The 18,626-nt window shown below is 37.8% G+C and overlaps 1 protein-coding gene across 1 annotated transcript in view; it reads left to right on the top strand.

Annotated features, from left to right (window-relative positions):
* LOC126291576 (basic proline-rich protein-like) overlaps positions 1-17,582 on the top strand; it is a 297,308-nt gene extending 279,726 nt beyond the window's left edge. Inside the window, exons 10-11 of the mRNA XM_049985111.1 lie at positions 10,099-10,343; positions 14,070-17,582. Of these exons, the coding sequence (XP_049841068.1) occupies positions 10,099-10,336 (238 nt within the window). The 3' untranslated portion in view covers positions 10,337-10,343; positions 14,070-17,582. The remainder of the gene's footprint in view (positions 1-10,098; positions 10,344-14,069) is intronic.
* Positions 17,583-18,626: the final 1,044 nt, after the last annotated feature.

The following is an 18,626-nucleotide window of genomic DNA, read 5'->3' as shown; positions in this document are numbered from 1 at the left end:
CAACCACCCTGGTAAGTACACCTTTTTTCTACTCTTGCCACCGTTTTTCTAATGTTTACTTCTTTAATTTCCTTTTGAAGACCTGCCAAAATATATTTACTTGTTATTTCTATTATTTTAAATGATTTTAAGCATGCAGTGTTTGAAAACTCTTTTTGTTATACAGAAGGTAACATCTGTTCATGTTTCTGTGTTTTTTGTTGGCACACATCTTGTGGTCTTACAATGCATTGTGTTCTGCCCTCTTTCACTTGCAGAAATTCCCTGTCCCGTACATTTTTAGATTCCATTGATGTAACGTCAGATATCTTTTGATCGTTAGTCATTGGAACTGATCAGCAGCCCATGTTACCTTTTTATCCATTAAATGAATGGTAGAATTAGTGCTTTGTGATTACAAGGTTTGTTATTACACAAATAATAATTGTCCATGTTGGTTTTTCTGTCTCGATGGAAGAGCTCATGATTTTTGTTTCCACCCTATTCTCTTAATGTCTGTCATCTCCTAAAATTTCATTTGATTCAACTTTTTCTGAAATTTCTCCAACTTCTTTCATTGTCCTCTTCAAGATGTCCCAGAGAACAACCAGATACATCACAGTTTCACATATCTAAGCCTATTTCATCTTACAAACCAGTGTGAGAATGAAAACGCACATCTCACAGTTAAGTGTAACATATGCTGTGTAAGCAGAAGCAAATCGTGAGGCACGATATAATATAATACTTTCCCCATTTTAGTTGCTGCTTCTGTTTCTTCAAAAGACACAGATTTGAATGATTGATTCTTTAAATATTGTGAGCAATGCAGCTATTGATTCTTTAAATATTGTGAGCAATGCAGCTATGAGACTAACACACCATTTATTTTCAGTCTGATTCAAATACAATTGCACTTCTTGACTTAGATCCACTCTAAAAGATTGCTACAAGAAGAGTGTGACTGTCTTTCATTTATTTTGTATTTTACAGGTAACAAGTTGAGATGACTTGGCAGCCGGAATATATGTTGCTCAATTGAGCACCTAATCAGTTACAAAAGATTCAAAGAGAAAAAATCATATCTGTACAGCTATACTTCAATCCACAAAACTAAACAGATTTTGTTACACTGCATCCAGGGGAGACCTGTAATACGACAACAGGCGAAATGCCATTTTGCAGCTTAGAAACTGTCTGAAATGCGTGATTTAGGTTTGACTCTAAATTTTAAACTTGATAAATGTGCACGTATGACTGGTGGAAACAGCCACTCACCATGTGCCCTGATGTGTTGGAAGCAGAGGAATTTTAAGGCAGCCCTAACGTACTTGTTTTAATAACTTGAAGTCTGGAAAGTACTTGAATCCCATCTGAATACTGGGCGAATACACAAGAAGAGCTTCTGAGTAAGATATAATTGTGAATGAAACACTTCTATTCAGGAGGCTCAGGGTAAAAAGTCTGGCTATCCCGATACAAAATAAAATCATTTTGGGTATTAGACTGTGTCATTTTAAAACTAAAAGAACTATTAAAACTGATTTTTTGATCGTCTTTGCTGCACTCATCATCAGGCTGACTCTACTGCACAGTATAATATTATAGCAAAATTCTCTTTTTACACTTTCTAGCAGATTGACCCAAAAAAGTGTAAAATGTGGGAAAGTGTGAAATACAGGAAAGCATAGGAAACACAACAAGCAAAAGGGAATAAATTACTTATACTGCCATTCTCTGTATATTGTCTAAGATATGGAATTAGAACAAATTAAATTTTGCCTGTTTAAAAAAAATGTGATATAATTAATTTTTTTTCCTTTTTTTTTCTTTCTAAGAGCATTAGCTCTACCTCTCTCTTCACAGTATACAAAGTAGCAAATGCTTTATGTCCATTTGACAAGCTGTCAATGTACTGCCTCATAATGTTAATAGCTTCCATTGCTCCATGCATGGAAAGCTGCATCAAACCAGTCTCAGGACTGACGACCACAACAACAACAACAACAACAACAACAACAGCTTCTCTTCTCCTTGCCACAGCTGGTTTTTGATCATCGTATTCTTCACCAATCACCTCTATCTTCCCATCTTCAAAATGTTTGGTAAGGATGCTATCTACCATGAAGTGATGACGGAAGAGTTAACACTGACATGCTCTTGAAACATCACAGAAAAATCAGTAGGCTCAGACAAATCTTCCAGTGGCTCCTGCTTATTTTTTTTCTTTTTATTTCAACTTCATCCTGTTATCATGAAACAGTTAGAAATAGTTAAAGGAGTTGCATCCCTCCATGCTTTGGCTATATAATGTATAGCATCGAAAAGTGATAGGGTTATAGGTTTTGGACACATGCTCAATTTGTACGTAAATTCAAACTTCTGGACAAGCATTTTGCTGTATTTCCATTTAAATGAATGGATGATTTCTGGAAATAGGCTGACACTCACTCGTAAAATTAGGAGGCAGGAACACAAACTTAATATTTCTGAGCTGCAGATTGTCTGGGTGTGTTGGACATCTGTCAAGTAGCAGCATTATTTTCAAATTTTTTACGCCCACTTTAGCGTTCATGCATATGTGGTGGATGTGAAGATGTAACTGGTCATCCATGCAGTGGGCAGTGGGCAGAATTCTCGCATCTTTGAAACACCTTAGCTTGTTAAATTTAGAAATTACCAAAGAAAGTAATTCTTCAGACTCATCAGCATTGCCCATAAGTAAACTGGTTATCCTGCGCTTACTCAGTTTCCCACTGTGGCATTTCTCACTATTAAAACATGAGGTCTCACTTGCTAATATGTTATAAAAAAGATGTTTCGTCAATATTAAAAATATGTTTTGAATCATAATCTTTGAAGATATTTTGCAGCTCTTTTTTCCACTACAATCACTTACACTTTCTGCACACAGTTTGTTGTAAACAATGTTATGATGAGTTTTAAACCTATCGAGCCAAGCATTCGAAGCCGTGAAGTTGGTGGTCCCCACTTTTTGCAGCAAACTGAAATGCCATGTCTCTCAGTATGTTGCCGTCTGGTGGAATTCCTGATGCTCTCGTGCTAACAAATCACTTCACAACAAGTTTATCCAACCAATCATATGCTGATGGCTGAATGTATTTACATTTTTTTGCCCTGGAACCAGACTGTCTCACATCAGCGTTGATTTTGGGCCGATTTTTCACAATTGTATTCAGGGTGGAAGCAGAAAGTGCTAGGTCCTTCACTAATTGAACTTGCGATCCAACATGCAAATCCACATGTTGTAGAATTACCATTTTTTTCTTCTGCAGAAATACATTTCCAATTTTTTTTAATCATTTCACTCGTGGGCACTTACTCAAGCTTCTAAAGAATGTGGTTTCTACACTAGTGTTTGTTTACTTATCACCAGCAAGGTACTATTTTTTTGGGATCACTCTTGGAATTACAGCTCCTTGTTGCATTTAAAGAAGATAGAATATAAATTTTACAGACTACTGTTAGTAAAGTTAATCTAATGGCACATTTCATTTCAGACTTCTTAATTAAATATGCACTAATTATTTTTATTTTTTTGCAACAGGAAAACTTCTTACCTAGGTCTTTTCATGGGGGTTGGTACAATTTGGGGCATCCCTGCCGACTGTCTTCTGTTTCCAGTTGCGACAGCTTAAACACTCTGACGATTGTGACTCTAGTAGCAACCTTCATTCTGCTCATTGTGCTGTCTTACAACAGCTTTACTTTAATTTCACAGCCATTTATACAAATCAACACTGTCTTTGTAGATGGCTCTCTCTATAATGGGCTTTCACAAGTAGTTACTTCCATGTGAAATTTGCTAGTCTACACTAGGCACACAGTTTTCGGTTGGTACAAACCCAATGTCAGAGGTAAACATTCCTCTTCAAGGTGCTCTGTAACAATGACAATGACAATTTCCACCCTCTTTCTCACCCAGGACGTCAGTGAGCCAGGTGACCTCTTTGTTGGCAACAAGTTGTAGATTTTGCCCCTATTGTTCTCTGTTTACGAACGCTGCCAACTTCAGTGTTTAAACCAATATTGTGTTATAAGTTCTATTTACTGTAATTTTATAATGATTATCAATAATAAGTCTCACATTAGATCACAAATCTCTTTTTAATGTGGTTTCACGAAAGACTGTTGCTTCCATGTTTTATTTATACTTCAGACCTGATCAGAATGGAGGAGGAAATGCGCATCTGTGTGTGTTAGCACACAGGCAGTGGCTGATTGCTGACACACACAAACACACATGCGGGGGTTTTCCTCTTTGTTCCAAGGGTGTAAATAAAACACAGAAGCAAAAGTTTTTGTGAAACCACATTAAAAAGATATCTGTGTTCCAATGTGAGACTTACAATTAATAATAATTATAAAATCATGGTAAAAGCTTGTTGTCTCAAGAAAGCCACCTGGCTCAGAGGTACCCTGGGTGAGAAAGAAGGTGGGAATTGTGATCATGTTACAGAGCACCATGAAGAGGAATGTTTACTTCTTACATTGTTGTTTTTGTGGTCTTCAGCCCTCATACTGGTTTGATGCAGCTCTCCATGCTACTCTATCCTGTGCAAGCTTCTTCATCTGCCAGTACCTACTGCAACCCCTCCCTCTACGATTTTTACCCTCCGCCCGGCCCTCCAATACTAAATTGGTGATCCCTTAATGCCTCAGAATATGTCCTACCACCTGATCCCTCCTTCTAGTCAAGTTTTGCCCCAAGTTTCTCTTCTCCCCAATCCTATTCAATACCTCCTCATTAGTTATGTGATTTACCCATCTAATCTTCTGCATTATTCTGTAGCACCACATTTCGAAAGCTTCTATTCTATTCTTGTCTAAACTATTTATCATCCATGTTTCACTTCCATACATGGCTACTCTCGATACAAATACTTTCAGAAACGACTTCCTGACACTTAAATCTATACTCGATGTTAACAAATTTCTCTTCTTCAGAAATGCTTGCCTTGCCATTTCCAGTGTACATTTTATATCCTCTCTACTTTGACCATCTCTCATTTTCTAATCTAATTCCTAAGTCTGACATTAGGTTATACAAATCTAAGACTGCATGCCTAATACAGAATAGCATATTTCACGCAGAAGTAACAATGACTCGTGAAAGCCCATTACAGAGATGGCCATCTTCAAAAGCAGTGTTTATTTGTGTAAATGACTGTCAAATGAAATTAAAGCTTTTGTAATACAACACAATGAGTGAAAGGAGGGTTGTAGCTATTGTCAGATCATGATTATCATTAGGCAGTGACTGAGTGTACTTTGCCTCACTTCCAAACACTGTGAGCTCGTAATACAGGTGGCTGTGACCCAAAATGCCGACAGTGAATGTCTCACTTACCACGCTAATGCTTCATTATGTGATCAATAACTTTGTTTATAGGCTGTGTTTTCTGCTTCGCTCTGACGCTACTTTTTGACAGGAACCTGATGCACTTTTTGCAGAAATGTGTGTGAAAATCAATGTTAAAAGTCATGGTACCGTCGAAGAAAACTTAAAATGCTGGAAATGTTGTAATATGGAATTCTTAATGGTGGGATCTGGAAGCATTGTATTGAGAGAATAAGACTTCTGTTGGGATTGACAAAAATTAATGTAAAATGTGGGAACTTAAAAATGGGGTTTTGCTGTATCTGTCCACCTACTTAGCTGAGTGATCTTTTATTTATTTATTTATTTATTTATTTATTTATTTATTTATTTATTTATCTCTTGTTCTGGTGATCCATGTTGTGACACTATCACAGGATATGGAACGTGTCAATTTTACAAGCTTTTGGCCAGAATTTATGGTAATACATAAAACAAAACAAAAGCAGTAAACAGTAACTTAGGTCCCACTACAAAAAATACATTTTAGAGATAGATAGAGATTACAAAATAACAAGTGTTACAGAGAAATAAATATTGCAAAATATATGTTTACAATAAAAATATTCGGTATTACAAATACAAATTTGGGCATACATTTGCAATTTACAATACAAACTGACCACCATGCAGAGAACCTGGGTTCGATTTCGAATACTGCCAGGGATTTTTCTGTGGTGGGAGGACAGGAATGGAGTGCAGTTAGCCTCCTGAGGCAAGTGGAGTAACTACAGCCAAGTAGTGGCGGCTCCAGGGCTTGGAAACTGACCCCACACCTCACCATAAGCAGAGCATGTCACGGCTTTCGGTTGGTAACAGTGGGCTTACCAGAGACCGTGGACATAGTTAATGTTACATTACGTTTCGTGTTCTTTAAATATCATATCATTTTACCTTCCATTTAGTTTGCATATTTAAGCAATAAGTCAGTGATACAATTTAAGCTCTCACATTGGTGTATGTGTCATGAGCCTGAAAGAATATTTTCAGTATTGCTGCTATGTACTCATTTTTTCTTGTTCTTCAGTGCACAGGGAGTAGCTGTCACAAATGTTTTCAACCCAGTATTACTTACGTAACTTAAAATTAATTAATACATAATTTTTTGACATTTGTTGCCAGTGGAGAGTTTCAGCAACTTAGGTGCCCTGAAGAGGACTGCTACAAAGACATTAGAAACACCAGGTTTAATAACGGTTCTAGGTTTGAAATGACAAGGGCTAATGTCAAAAAATATTTTGTTCACATCGATGTTGGCCATGGGAGCATTTACACTTAAATCTTGTATAGGTTTTTCCACACTTACATCGCATAAAGTGACAACAGGGATGGTACATTGTACAGCCAATTTGTCCACCCTTAGATTTTAGCTCAAACCAGTTGCTGCAGTCGTTGCATTGTAGACGTGTCAGCATTTCACATTTTGCCGATTGCCTGCTGAAGAGAGGGCAGTCTGTGGTTTTCCTGAAAACTCGTCCTGCCTGTTGGACGATGAAATAAAAAAAAAAACATAAAATGTCTTCTGATATTATGGGTCACAACCAAGCTAGTAAAAAAATTGTTGGAGAGCAGCACTGTTTCATCATCGAGCCTGTGCTAGTGAAACAACTTCTAAATACACTGCTCGACTAAAGAGTAAAGCATTCAGAAGACATTTACAGATGTCAGTCTAATGTTGTACACGTACACACTTTCGGTGAGTTTGTAAATGATGGAAGTTGCAATTATCTGTGACACTCGGAACAGCTGCCAGAATGCATTAGTGTTGTTTGTGTTTAGTGTTGTTACTGGACCTGATAGGGTATACAAGGGGTATGAACACTGTCAGATGTTGACCGATTGCCGTGAAGGACACAGAGATGCTGCTTACTCATGTGAGACAGTATTATTACAGTCCGACAGAGACTGAAAGGGGCCTCATTGTGGGTTTTCCTTGATGTTAGAGTGCATGGCAACATGACAGCGGGCATAATCGTTGTCAAGATTCTGGTTGACCACCACAAAGGAAGATTGCAGTGTTATGCACTGTACACATCGAAATCCCTTCACATCTATGGTAGCCAACCGAAAACGAGTAACGGACTCCCTCCGACATTCTGTATCATCGCGCACTGTTAGTCAGATGTTAACAGCAGCCAGTCCGGGAAATTGCTGACCCACCCACAACACAAAATGGCTTCATTTGCAGTTGTACCGTGACTGGGAAGTGTAGCCTGCTGATCCATTGTGTTATTCTGTACCCTTGATGACCGTCAGTGGCAACTGTGGCACCTACCTGAGGAGAAGTCACCTTCTTCAAATGTTTTGGAGAGGCAGAGAGGTGGTGTCATGGTGACCTGAGGTAATGGCTGGTAGTGTGAGCACAGTGGTACATCATGAACATCCTGCATCCTCATGTGTCATGTACCAATACTGGGGTGCCATTTTTAAACATGACAGCATTCAAACTCACATGAGATTGATATTGAAGTACTCTCATGGCCAGAAAGTTCCACATAGATGCCCCCAATAGAAAGAGTGTGGGACCAGCTCATCTGTCAAGACGATTTACAACAGTTGTGGGACTGTGTGGCTCAGGAGAGGATGCAATGTATTTATGACACTCGTCCCAACCAAATCAGTGCACAGTTCCAGGCCAGACAGCATGCAACATGATACTGTTAATCAGCCTCTTACTGGCAAGTTCTTTGGAAATTTGACTCGATTTTATAACATTTGAAATACCTGCTCAATCCGTGAAGATTTGTTTCATTCCCCCCTCTCCTTCTGGGTGCATCACTTTTTTGGTTGGTCAGTGTATTTTCCATTTTACAGTCCTTAGGACGTAGAAGATTGAAAAGAAAGGGCAGGTCACTCTTGACCCCTCGATGTGAGGGTCCTTTTTCTTGTGAGGTTGAGGTTTGAGAAAGATGAAGGGGGCAGCCATTGATGGAGAGAGGAGGAGGGGTCAAAGATAGTACATTGGTGAACACTGCCAGTTTCAGTCTAGAGATAGAGAGGACAATCTGAGGAGTAAATATTGATTAGAGGACAGAAATGACTAGTGCAGTTAAGAACATGGAAAAATATCGCATAGTTCATTTCTGTTCCTGTAATCCATCTTTACTTCTCACACTTACAACACTGAAGTTGTCATGTTGCTCGTCTTGTATACTATCGTTGATCCCGTATTTGTATGACACCTCCTGTTTGATTGTTGTCACCCCTCTTTCTCAGAACAGAATTGTTCCTCGTCTGAGTGACTTTCCTTCTTTTTTAATGGTCCCCAAGCTGTTCTTCTCCCCCTTCCCTGAGAAAGGCACCAAACATTCCATGTACTTCTATATGTTTTTATTGGCAGTACAGGAGAACCCCTCTAATCCGTCACCTTTGGGACCGGGACTATGGTCGGAACGAGAAAAAGGTCGGATTATCTGAAAAATCTAATATTTATCGCAAAAACTATAAAAAGACATTTAGGACAAAAAATTAAACGATTTAAGAACTAAAAGATGTCTACAGTAATATAAAAAGATGTTTTTTACTAAGTGTTAAACAGTATATTAACTAAAAAACGTCTACACACACTATAATATGTATTGGTTTTAAAAGGAAAAACGACAAACAAATTACAGTGCTGTACTGTACTGTACTGTACATAATAACGTATAAACGATATATACTGTAAACTAAAAAATGTTTATAGCACTGTATACAAAATAATTTTTACAAAGAAATAAGCTACTGTATGTATAAACTGAGAAATGATTATACTGTATTCATTGTTTTTACAGTAAAAACGAAAACAAATTACTTGGAAAAAAGTCAGGGATACATTTTTTATGAGTTTTCCAAGGATCAATCCAGCCTTCACTGGCAGAAAATTTACTTTCGGCTTCCAGTTTCTTGTGCAAAACTATAGCTTTTTCTTTTAGAATTGGCCCGGATATTGGAGTTCCTTTCCTTTTTTCTTTCTTGACAAAACCACATCCACAATGCATTATCAAGCAGTTCAAGTTTAGGCTTTTTTAATGTTTTGCAGTTCTTCAGAGCGTTTTCACCATCAGTCGTAACTGTATAGGAGTCAATGTCTTTCCGATTCTTCCTCCAATCCTTAATTGTTGTAACACCTACATTCAGTTTCTTTGCAATTTTTGAGCAAATCTCCTTCGTCCAGTCTTTGTAGCATGGCTAATTTTTCATTTAGTGAAAGAATTACGTGTTTACTTTCGAATCCAGACATGTTCAAAAACAAACAACTGTACACACAGTGAATCTACAGTAATAAGTACGATAGAGAACACGGAATAAAGCAAACGACGATGTTTTTTAATCGCAACAAAGGATAAAACTGCACAATAACGCACAGTATAACAATGTGCACAGCGATAGACACCGCAACAATGGCCCGACAGGCGTCCAGTCAGTGACAAGTCGGCACAGGCTCCCGAGCCTCAGCATAGTTGGACTAACCGGAGTGACGGACCATCCAAGGTCAGATTAGAGGGGTTCTACTGTACTTAATATTTCACCTCCTGAAGGTAAGTACTGGCCCGGCAAAAATGTCTCAAAAACTCTTTTAACATAAGTATTCATAATCTGTCTTGGAAAGCCTCTGACCAAATATCTGTTAGTAATTAATTTTTTGGATCTGTAACGCCACGATTTTTCCATACATACCCTCACGTGGTAAATCGACTCTGCTGCATTTTTGCTCACCTAACTCGTTTGATCGGCAGGTACCGGAAGGTGGCCCGACGCCAGGATGAGGGAGTGCGCGAGCCCCCTCTGGTGGTGCCGCCGCCCGAGGACAATCCACGCAGTCGCTTCCAGCCACCGCCTTCGGTCTCGTCGGAGCTGGTCTTCTACTGCCGCCGAGTCTACGACTTCCGACAGAAGCGAATCCTCAGCTCAAGGGTGTCGGGTGGGAGCCGTTATGCCCGGCAGCTCAACAGGAACCGCTCCCGCCTCATGTAGCCGGCAGGTGAGCGACTTCGAGCTGCTGTCGCAGTTTAGAAAATAAAGACGGGAGGAGACATGCTTAAAACGGGCTGTTCAAAAAAAAAAACTAGTATTTGAGCTTTCCCTGCTGCATAGGAATGACCCAGTAAATACTAATTTATGCCATATCCAAATGTGTAGTGGATGTGCCTTGGGTATTATAAAGTTTGTTAAGCAAAAGGGAAGCACAATATTTTGTTGCAGTCATCACAGTGGTTCCAAGCTGTTAACACTTTCTGGATTCTCCATCTTCTTCTTAATTTTCATTAATTGATAAAAATACACTGTTGATTTTCACAGGTAAAAGTTGTTATTTTTCATGTAGAGCTATATGTTACACTTATGTTATTTTAGCTCCAGATCTGCTATGATTGTCAGAGATATTTATATAATTTGAGGATTTTTAACAAGATCCGAGGCAACAGCAGTCCTAACTAATTTATAAAGCCAATGTGTAGGTTGGTACCCTTATGCCCAAATGTACCAATGTACATAGAGTCTTTACAAGGTATGTAAAGCAGACATTGTTCAGAGACTATTTTTATCACATTCATTTTACACAGTGTTGACATGGATACTGGTCAAGGTAGCCACTGGCATCTGGTCATAAAATATGCACATCACATTGCTACTGTATTATCTTACTGTGGTAAGTGGTCTGAAAACTATGCAACCCTTAGTTTAAAATTATTTAGAATCAGGTCTATTTTATGCACCCATCCATACAAGAAAGGCAATTTAGCAATATATAAAAAAATCACTGCATCACATCTGCTGATTGGATTGTGGCAAATTTAGTACCATTTTAAAGCTGCACACCTTAACCTTATTACATTATGACAGAAACTTCATTGAAATGTATGAGTTTGAGTTACAGAAGTCACTTAGGTGATTTAAGAATTTAGAAAAGTCGTCAGTATTCACCAGTATCTGCCTGATTGTTGTGTTCACAGGCAGAGGTGAGTAAGTATCAAATTCACTCCAGTCACTGTTTCTTGGATATGACGCAGCCATTGGATTTGACCCAACACCTTCAACATCATTCTCGTGTACATCTGAAGACAAGTTGTTATTGATCTCATTCACTAAGGAGAATATCACATTATATTAAACAACATACATACTAACAGAATAATCACATTCAGCAGAAATGTGCATTGTGCACAATTATGAGCAGTGATAAATTGTTGCAAATTAGTGAATATATACCTTCAGATGCACCACTGTATTCAGAATCATCTGAATGACTCTGTAGATTATCCAGAGTGTCAGTATCGTTAATCAAATCCATGGTTTCTGCATCTGATAAACCTCGATGAAACATTATTGCAAATGAAACAGGGATGTAAGGAACTTGAGATTGTAAAGATGGGTTTTTAACATGAATTACGGGCTGTAGACAATACTGCTATGCCATGTTGGACACTTTTTGTTACTAACACCTGTAAAACAATTAACACTGACTAAATGTGTTTGAGTAACATTGCAGTGTTTTGCTGCATTAAATCTATCAGCCTGTAAAGTTTATGGGCCTGGTGATTTTTATGTGACTCCTGGCCCAAAAATCTTACGGATTTGGTGCTTAAAGAGTGTTAATGAGATGTGGTTGCAAAATACTGTCAATACTTATTTACAGAAGAATGGAAAAATGGGGTAAGATTGGTTTGGATTCTGGAAAATGTAGGAACATATGAGACAATACTGACTCTAGACCTTGTCTTAGAAGACATGCCTACATTCATAGCATTCATGGATTTAGAGAAATGCACTTTTCGATATTCTTTAAGTAGCATGGGTTCAATGTAGGAAGCACAGGTTACTGACAATTTTTACAGAAACCAAACTGCAGTTGTAAGAGATGAAGGATGTGAAAGGGAAGCAGTATATGAGAAGGGAGTGAGACAGGGTTGTAGCCTATATAATGTTATTGAATGTGCACACTGAACAAGCAGTAAAAGAAACCAGTGAGAAACTTGGAAAGTGAATTAAAGTTCAGGGAGAATAATTAAAAACATGGAGGTTAACTGATGACATTATAATTCTCAGAGAGATAGCAAAGGACTTGAAAGAGCAGTTGCATGTATAGTTTCTTGAATAGAGGTTATAAGATTGTTATAAAGTAAAATAAAGGCAATGAGGTACAGCAATTAAATTCAGGTGATGTTGAGAAAATTAGATCAGGAAATGAAACGCTATAGCAGTAGATGGGTTTTGTGAATTGAATAGAAAATAACTGATGATGATCAAAGTACAAGTAGAGAGAGTACATTATCAAGATCGGCAACAGCAAGGAAAGCATTTCTGAAAAAGTGAAGTTTGGATGCATAGTTAAGTGTTAGACTTTCTTTTCTGAAGGTTTTTTTTTTTGGAGCATAGTCTTTTACAGAGGTGAAACGTGGAGAATAAAACAGTAAATACAAGAATATGCTAGCAGTGTTCAAAATATGGTGCTACAAAAGAATACTGAAGATTAGATGCGTAGATCTGGTAACTGATGATACAACGTACAGTTGCATTAGAGAGCAGAAAAATTTATGGCAAAACTTGACTAAAAGAAGGGATAGATTGAAGGGACATATACCACGAGGCAACCAAGGATTTGTTTTGTTATGGAGGTGGGTGTGTATGTTGACGGGGGGGGGGGGGGGGGGGGGGGTGAATAGTAGTGGTAGACAAGGCTTGAATAAGATAAGCAGGTTCAAGTGGGTGGAACTTGCTAGCTTTTGGATAAATCATTCAGTGAGCTAGAGAAACACACACATGTGCAACTGCCTTGTGCCACTGAACACACAATTGTGTGTTTATCCAGCACAATGTAGCTGCACTTTATTTGTGTGTGTTTTCTGGTTTTTACTCCTAAATTATATGTAGGAGAACTTTCCTTACCCCGTTACCCCTTTCCCTGCTACAGACGAGCTCTTTGCATTTTGTGCTGAGGCTGCTTTTGTTATGGATATACTGCTTGCCAAATGCTGTGCCTGTGCTGAGAGATGGCATTCTGCCCAATATGAAATGCTTATCATACATTTTTTTGAATATATCTAAAGGAGTGTAGCGTGCGATGTACCCGTTCATGTCATTGCCCATTGCGAATTGTGTGGTCATAACAATTGTCATATCTCATAAATTATTTGAGATATCAAAATGAGGTTCTCTGCAAACGGTAGCACACAATGATGCACATATGTTGTATGATAAATACTCCAAACTTTCTTGTTCACTTATACCTGGAAGCAACGTGTCCACAGTGGTGAGAGGTCGGCAAATCTGGATGCTTTCAGACTTCTGTAGCAGTGCAGGAAAATCCAATTGGCACATGTATATACATCCAAAACACCTTGAGAAAGGTGTAGCATGATGTGTATACACACCCATTGCACCAAAGGGGTTCATAACAAATATTGTTTTGAGGTAACAAGACATTCACTAATTGTTATCTTAAAGTTTGGCATGGCTAACAATGTAATTCCCACATGAATAAACATTTAGTAATCTCACATAAATCATTAATGTAAACAAGTTATTTTTGCCGTAAGATTTTTTTTTATGTTTCTATTTCCAATACTGATGGAAATGTTTGTAATGTAAGCGGGTTTTGTCAGTTGTTACATGCCTGTTTTGAATGCGCCAGTAAAGGAACAATACACTACCTTGCCTTCTGCAGGTCATTGGCACATTTCGTAATAGTGTCTCTCTTCTCTCTTCGCAGGCTTTGGCTCGCCCTGCCTCACAAGCCGGTGCCTAGTGTGCTGCAATCCAACCGAGATGTGTGATGACTTCTCAGCTTACCCATGACAGTGTCCCATGCGCTCAGTGAACAGAGTCGAGTGGTGAAGAGGAAACTGTGGACCAGGGACGGGAGTGAATGGCAGCTGTGCATCTGATCTTCTGCGTGCCCCTCGTGTGTCAGTGTCTGGGGCGAGTGGGACACGTGTGTTTATATGTATGCCGTGTATATGTATGTACTGAAATGAGAATGAGTACGGTCTCGTACGTGGTAACTTAGAACTGCTTCATTACAGAGTTGATTTGTAGATCGCCAATATTTGTGTCAAATATTTTGCATTGAAATGCCACATTGTTTTGTTGTAATCATTTCTCAACTGGTTAGATTTATGTATGAGAACAGGAGGTTTTCTTCATTTAGTTAACATCTGTTCTACTCTCAATTCAGTTGCTTATTGCATTGTTAATTACCAGGAAGAGGAGTATTTCCTGTTGTGTCAAACTGATGATTTCTGTTTGGCCTCTCTTATTAGAAGAAAGAGTATTTTGAAGCACATGGAGATTCGGGTGCTATGTATTGTTTTAAAGTTGATTATAATTAATTGGTGATCGACATGAAGTAATTTTTTTAGTTCCCTGTATGTTGTTGTTATATTATGGAGTGATGTTATCATATTGCTTTTTTATTTTGAGATGAAATTGAGTGAAGTACGTTAAAAATGTAATGACCGGAGTACTGGGAAGGCACAGAACACCAAACATTTTCTTTGTGTCACCCAAATATTGGAAATGTTACTTTTCTTTTGCTAGAAGGATTTTTCATTATTCTGTCTGTTAGCTAAGTGAATGAACTGGCTGGAATTTAGAGGAAAAGTTGTGCCATTGTGTATGTGGGTACCATAGGAACTTACTGATGTTAATATAGTTTTTGCCATTTACATACACATAAAATCAAAAATGCTTTTGTGGTACATATTTTTATAGCAAGCCTAATTCATAAAGGAATATTGGGTACAGCAGCTACTCTTTCTAGTCCTTCTTTTATCAAAAAAATTCCTCATAGTTAGAACCAAAGAGCTCGTAAAATGAGGATATTTAATGAAATAACAAATAATGGGTTATCAAGGTAGAGTACCCTGTATCAGTAACTTTTTTTAAATTTGTATTTTTTTTTTATGAAAGATTTGTAGTTTGCCCCCACATCTTTCTTAGTATATACAAGAAATTCCCACTATTTCCTTCTCAAGTGCTGTTGTTGCATAGAAGCTTACCAGCAGAATTAGGAATTGGAATCCTGTCTATTCCTATTTCCCCCCTACATTGTTGAAATGATCGCAGCCTCTGTACTCTGTATGATTGTCATTTTAAAGCAGATGTAGGAACTGACTCCAAACCTGCGTGTGTCAGAAGCCTTAAATGGAGAAACAATAATGAGGTCACACGTCGTAAACTGGAAATTGTTTCAAATCACCCGAGAATCGCTCGGAGAAGAAGCTACAACAGAACATTTAAAAACATGAGAGCATTTGTTTTACTGTGCATTGAGTAATGAACACAAGAGAATGCTCACAATCCTAGAATTTGTACTATAATATTGTAAAGAGAGTAGAGTACTATATTATTAATATAGAACAGAAAGAGATATATCTATATATATAAATAAATAATATATATTTAATTTAAAAAAGTGAAAAATTGATATTTATAAAAAAATGTGGTTTGTGTGGTTTCAGAGTTAGGGAATCTTTACATTTTGCGAAAACTTGAGCTTTTCTGGCAAAAAAAAAAAAATTATTAAATATTATGTTTCCTTCATTTTGTTGGCTCTGTAACAGGTTTCTTTTTGTTGTGCTCGGCTGTTTGTCATGTCTCCAATATGCTGTGCATTACTACAGTAAGTGATACTATATTATTTGTTATGTATCAATCGGTCTTGTCGTGACTGGTTTCTGACAGCCCAGCTAAATTGTAAAACTTGTTCAGCAACCTCACATAGGGTGATGTTGTCTTGTATGTTAAGTGCTTTGTTGAAGATGTGGTGGTATTACAAGCTGTAATAATTTCCCACCATTTACAGGTGGTAATTGTGTCTGCTGTTGCCTGTGATCAATTAACTCAGTTTGTTGGTGTGTAATGCACACAACAGCCCAAATGGTGAGAATTGAGGCAGTATGCTTATTGCAACATCACACCAGATTTATTTCATTAAACACAAATTGCTGCTTTGGGAGCAGTAAAGGGGTGTAGGTGTTTGGAGATAAGGAGACGACAGCTGTGGAGCTTGCTGGACACAGTAATTGACATATACATATGCTATAACACTGTTGTGGAAATATAAAGTAGCGATTTTAGTAACTAAAAATTTTTTGAACAAAACTTGTCCAGAATGATTACTTTTGTAAAAGCCACTCTGGCTTTTCCTATGTCTGATGTTCCCACCTGCCCATCCTTATATCCCGTCTTCTTCATTAAGTGGTGCAGCATTCTTGCAGGTGAACAAAATGGGAACAGTACTCATTCAGGCTTATTGGAAGCAAGTGCTGCATTGGTTACTTCTTATGTACTGATTTTACTCTGACTGCTATGTGGGCTTAACTTAGTTTTCCATTGAGACAGTCTTGTGTTATTTCAGTTACTGTACCAGATTTATTTTTTTAACCACGAGTGGAAGCTGGCAGTTGTAAATTGTATTTTTTACATCTGCTTCTGTATGAAATGTGGAGAACTTTACAACTGATTGTATGCAGAGGCAACGTCACTGGCTGCTAACCCTGTTCAGAGGGAATTTCCCATCACCTTGCTTGTGGAATAATAGAGTGCACATTCTGTGCCATCACAAACTGATGTGAATTGTGGTGCACAAATGAAAGTCATCTATGATCTGTTTTGTCTGCCAGACTGAGAGATTCAGAAATTTGGAGTGACGCGATACACGTTCTCGTAAAATGTTTGCTGTTTGTGGCACAGTATTTTGTACATCATCACTTTGCTGTACCTGTGAATATGGAAACACGATTAGATCATCTCCATGTGCAGAAAATTACAAATAAAATTAGATTTCTCCAGAGAATGATGCGGGAGCTGCTATGTAATGTATAAACATTGATAATGACAAGTGTCTCGAAAAACCAGTGCCACTGTCTTTTAATACAATCAGGTGTCACAGTTTTGGATTTAGTGTCAGACACAATCACAACTACGAAACCCTTGCGGCAAGTGTTTAGTGCGTTAGCTCACATTTAGTGTGTTGGGTTGTGTTGCCTTCAGTAGGTGCCTTTGCATGTCACAAAAGAGAGCAAAGTGAGTGAATAAAATTTTTTGAGAGGATGGACATAAGAATGAAAAAAATGCTGATCTATAATCACCGACAGCAGAATGAACCATAAAAGTACGCTGAATGATTGTGCTTTTTTGTCATATTTATCAGAAACAAAATATTGCAATTATATTGTCTGTTTTCAATTGTCAGAGAATAAATGTGTGATAAGTCTCCTTACTGCTGTATCTTCTTTCCTCAAGGTGTTCCCATCGTGCTTGTGCTTCCCTGCTGCCAGATTACACATGCAGAGTACAAGCCCAATATAATGCAGTTGTCGAGTGACGTGCTTTACCCCCACGTTATTTTGTAACTGCAGTATATTGAGAGCAAGCTGTGGAATGATGAAATACACGTGAACAGTTTTGAAAAGCACACAATGCAGTGTTGTATTGTACTATATTTTGCACAGTATTCAACTTTAAAGAAAATAACAGTTAAAAAATTATGAAATACAGCTGTTTGACACACTTCACTCAAACACTGACTAAAGAGTGACACTACAGGAATATGTATAAAGCATGCTACAAAATACTGATTGAACACAACACTGTCTGCAAGCTACTGCAGGTTCTATTTTTCACTGCTTTACAGAAGTCAGTCACCTCGTTTTGGTGAGTAATTTCATGCAGTCTCTTTTGCATGTACTGCTTTTTGTTAATCAGATACAACTACTGAATACGGTTTTGGTTCACTTTGCCATTCCATTACATAAACACTTTGTTTTTATTCTCCAGTATTTCACATTTGTTAAGAACACAGTATTAAAAACCAATTATAAAGACATTATTGAAGTTCACTGGTTTTTGTTGTGTTAACTATCATCTTTCTTCTGTTTATTCTCCATGTCATTTTTATCTATGTTTACAAAACTTATAAGTTTGTTGCCACTGTTCCTTCAGGTATACCACATTCACATACTAAACATGTTTTCCTATCGGGGCTGTTCTCGTATTGCTTATTGTCTAGCATTGTTATGTAGTAGCTGTTGAGTACATCACAATGTTAAGTGTGAGTCCTGTATTCAGTTTTTTATTCAGTGACAGTGATGATCAGAAAATTCTTAGGTTTGAGCCTAATTACCTCAATCCTTTCTGGTTATTGTATGCATGTCTTAAATGTTGCAGGGGTGAATGTTACTACAGGAATGCCGTGTGCAGACTGTGGTAAGATTTTTACACCATGTCATATCCAAATCGGTGGTACACTGGATCACTATATATC

The sequence above is a fragment of the Schistocerca gregaria genome, chromosome 9, assembly GCF_023897955.1.
Source record: "Schistocerca gregaria isolate iqSchGreg1 chromosome 9, iqSchGreg1.2, whole genome shotgun sequence".
Classification (NCBI taxonomy): Eukaryota; Metazoa; Arthropoda; class Insecta; order Orthoptera; family Acrididae; genus Schistocerca; species Schistocerca gregaria.
This window is presented reverse-complemented; position numbering and strand designations above follow the sequence as displayed.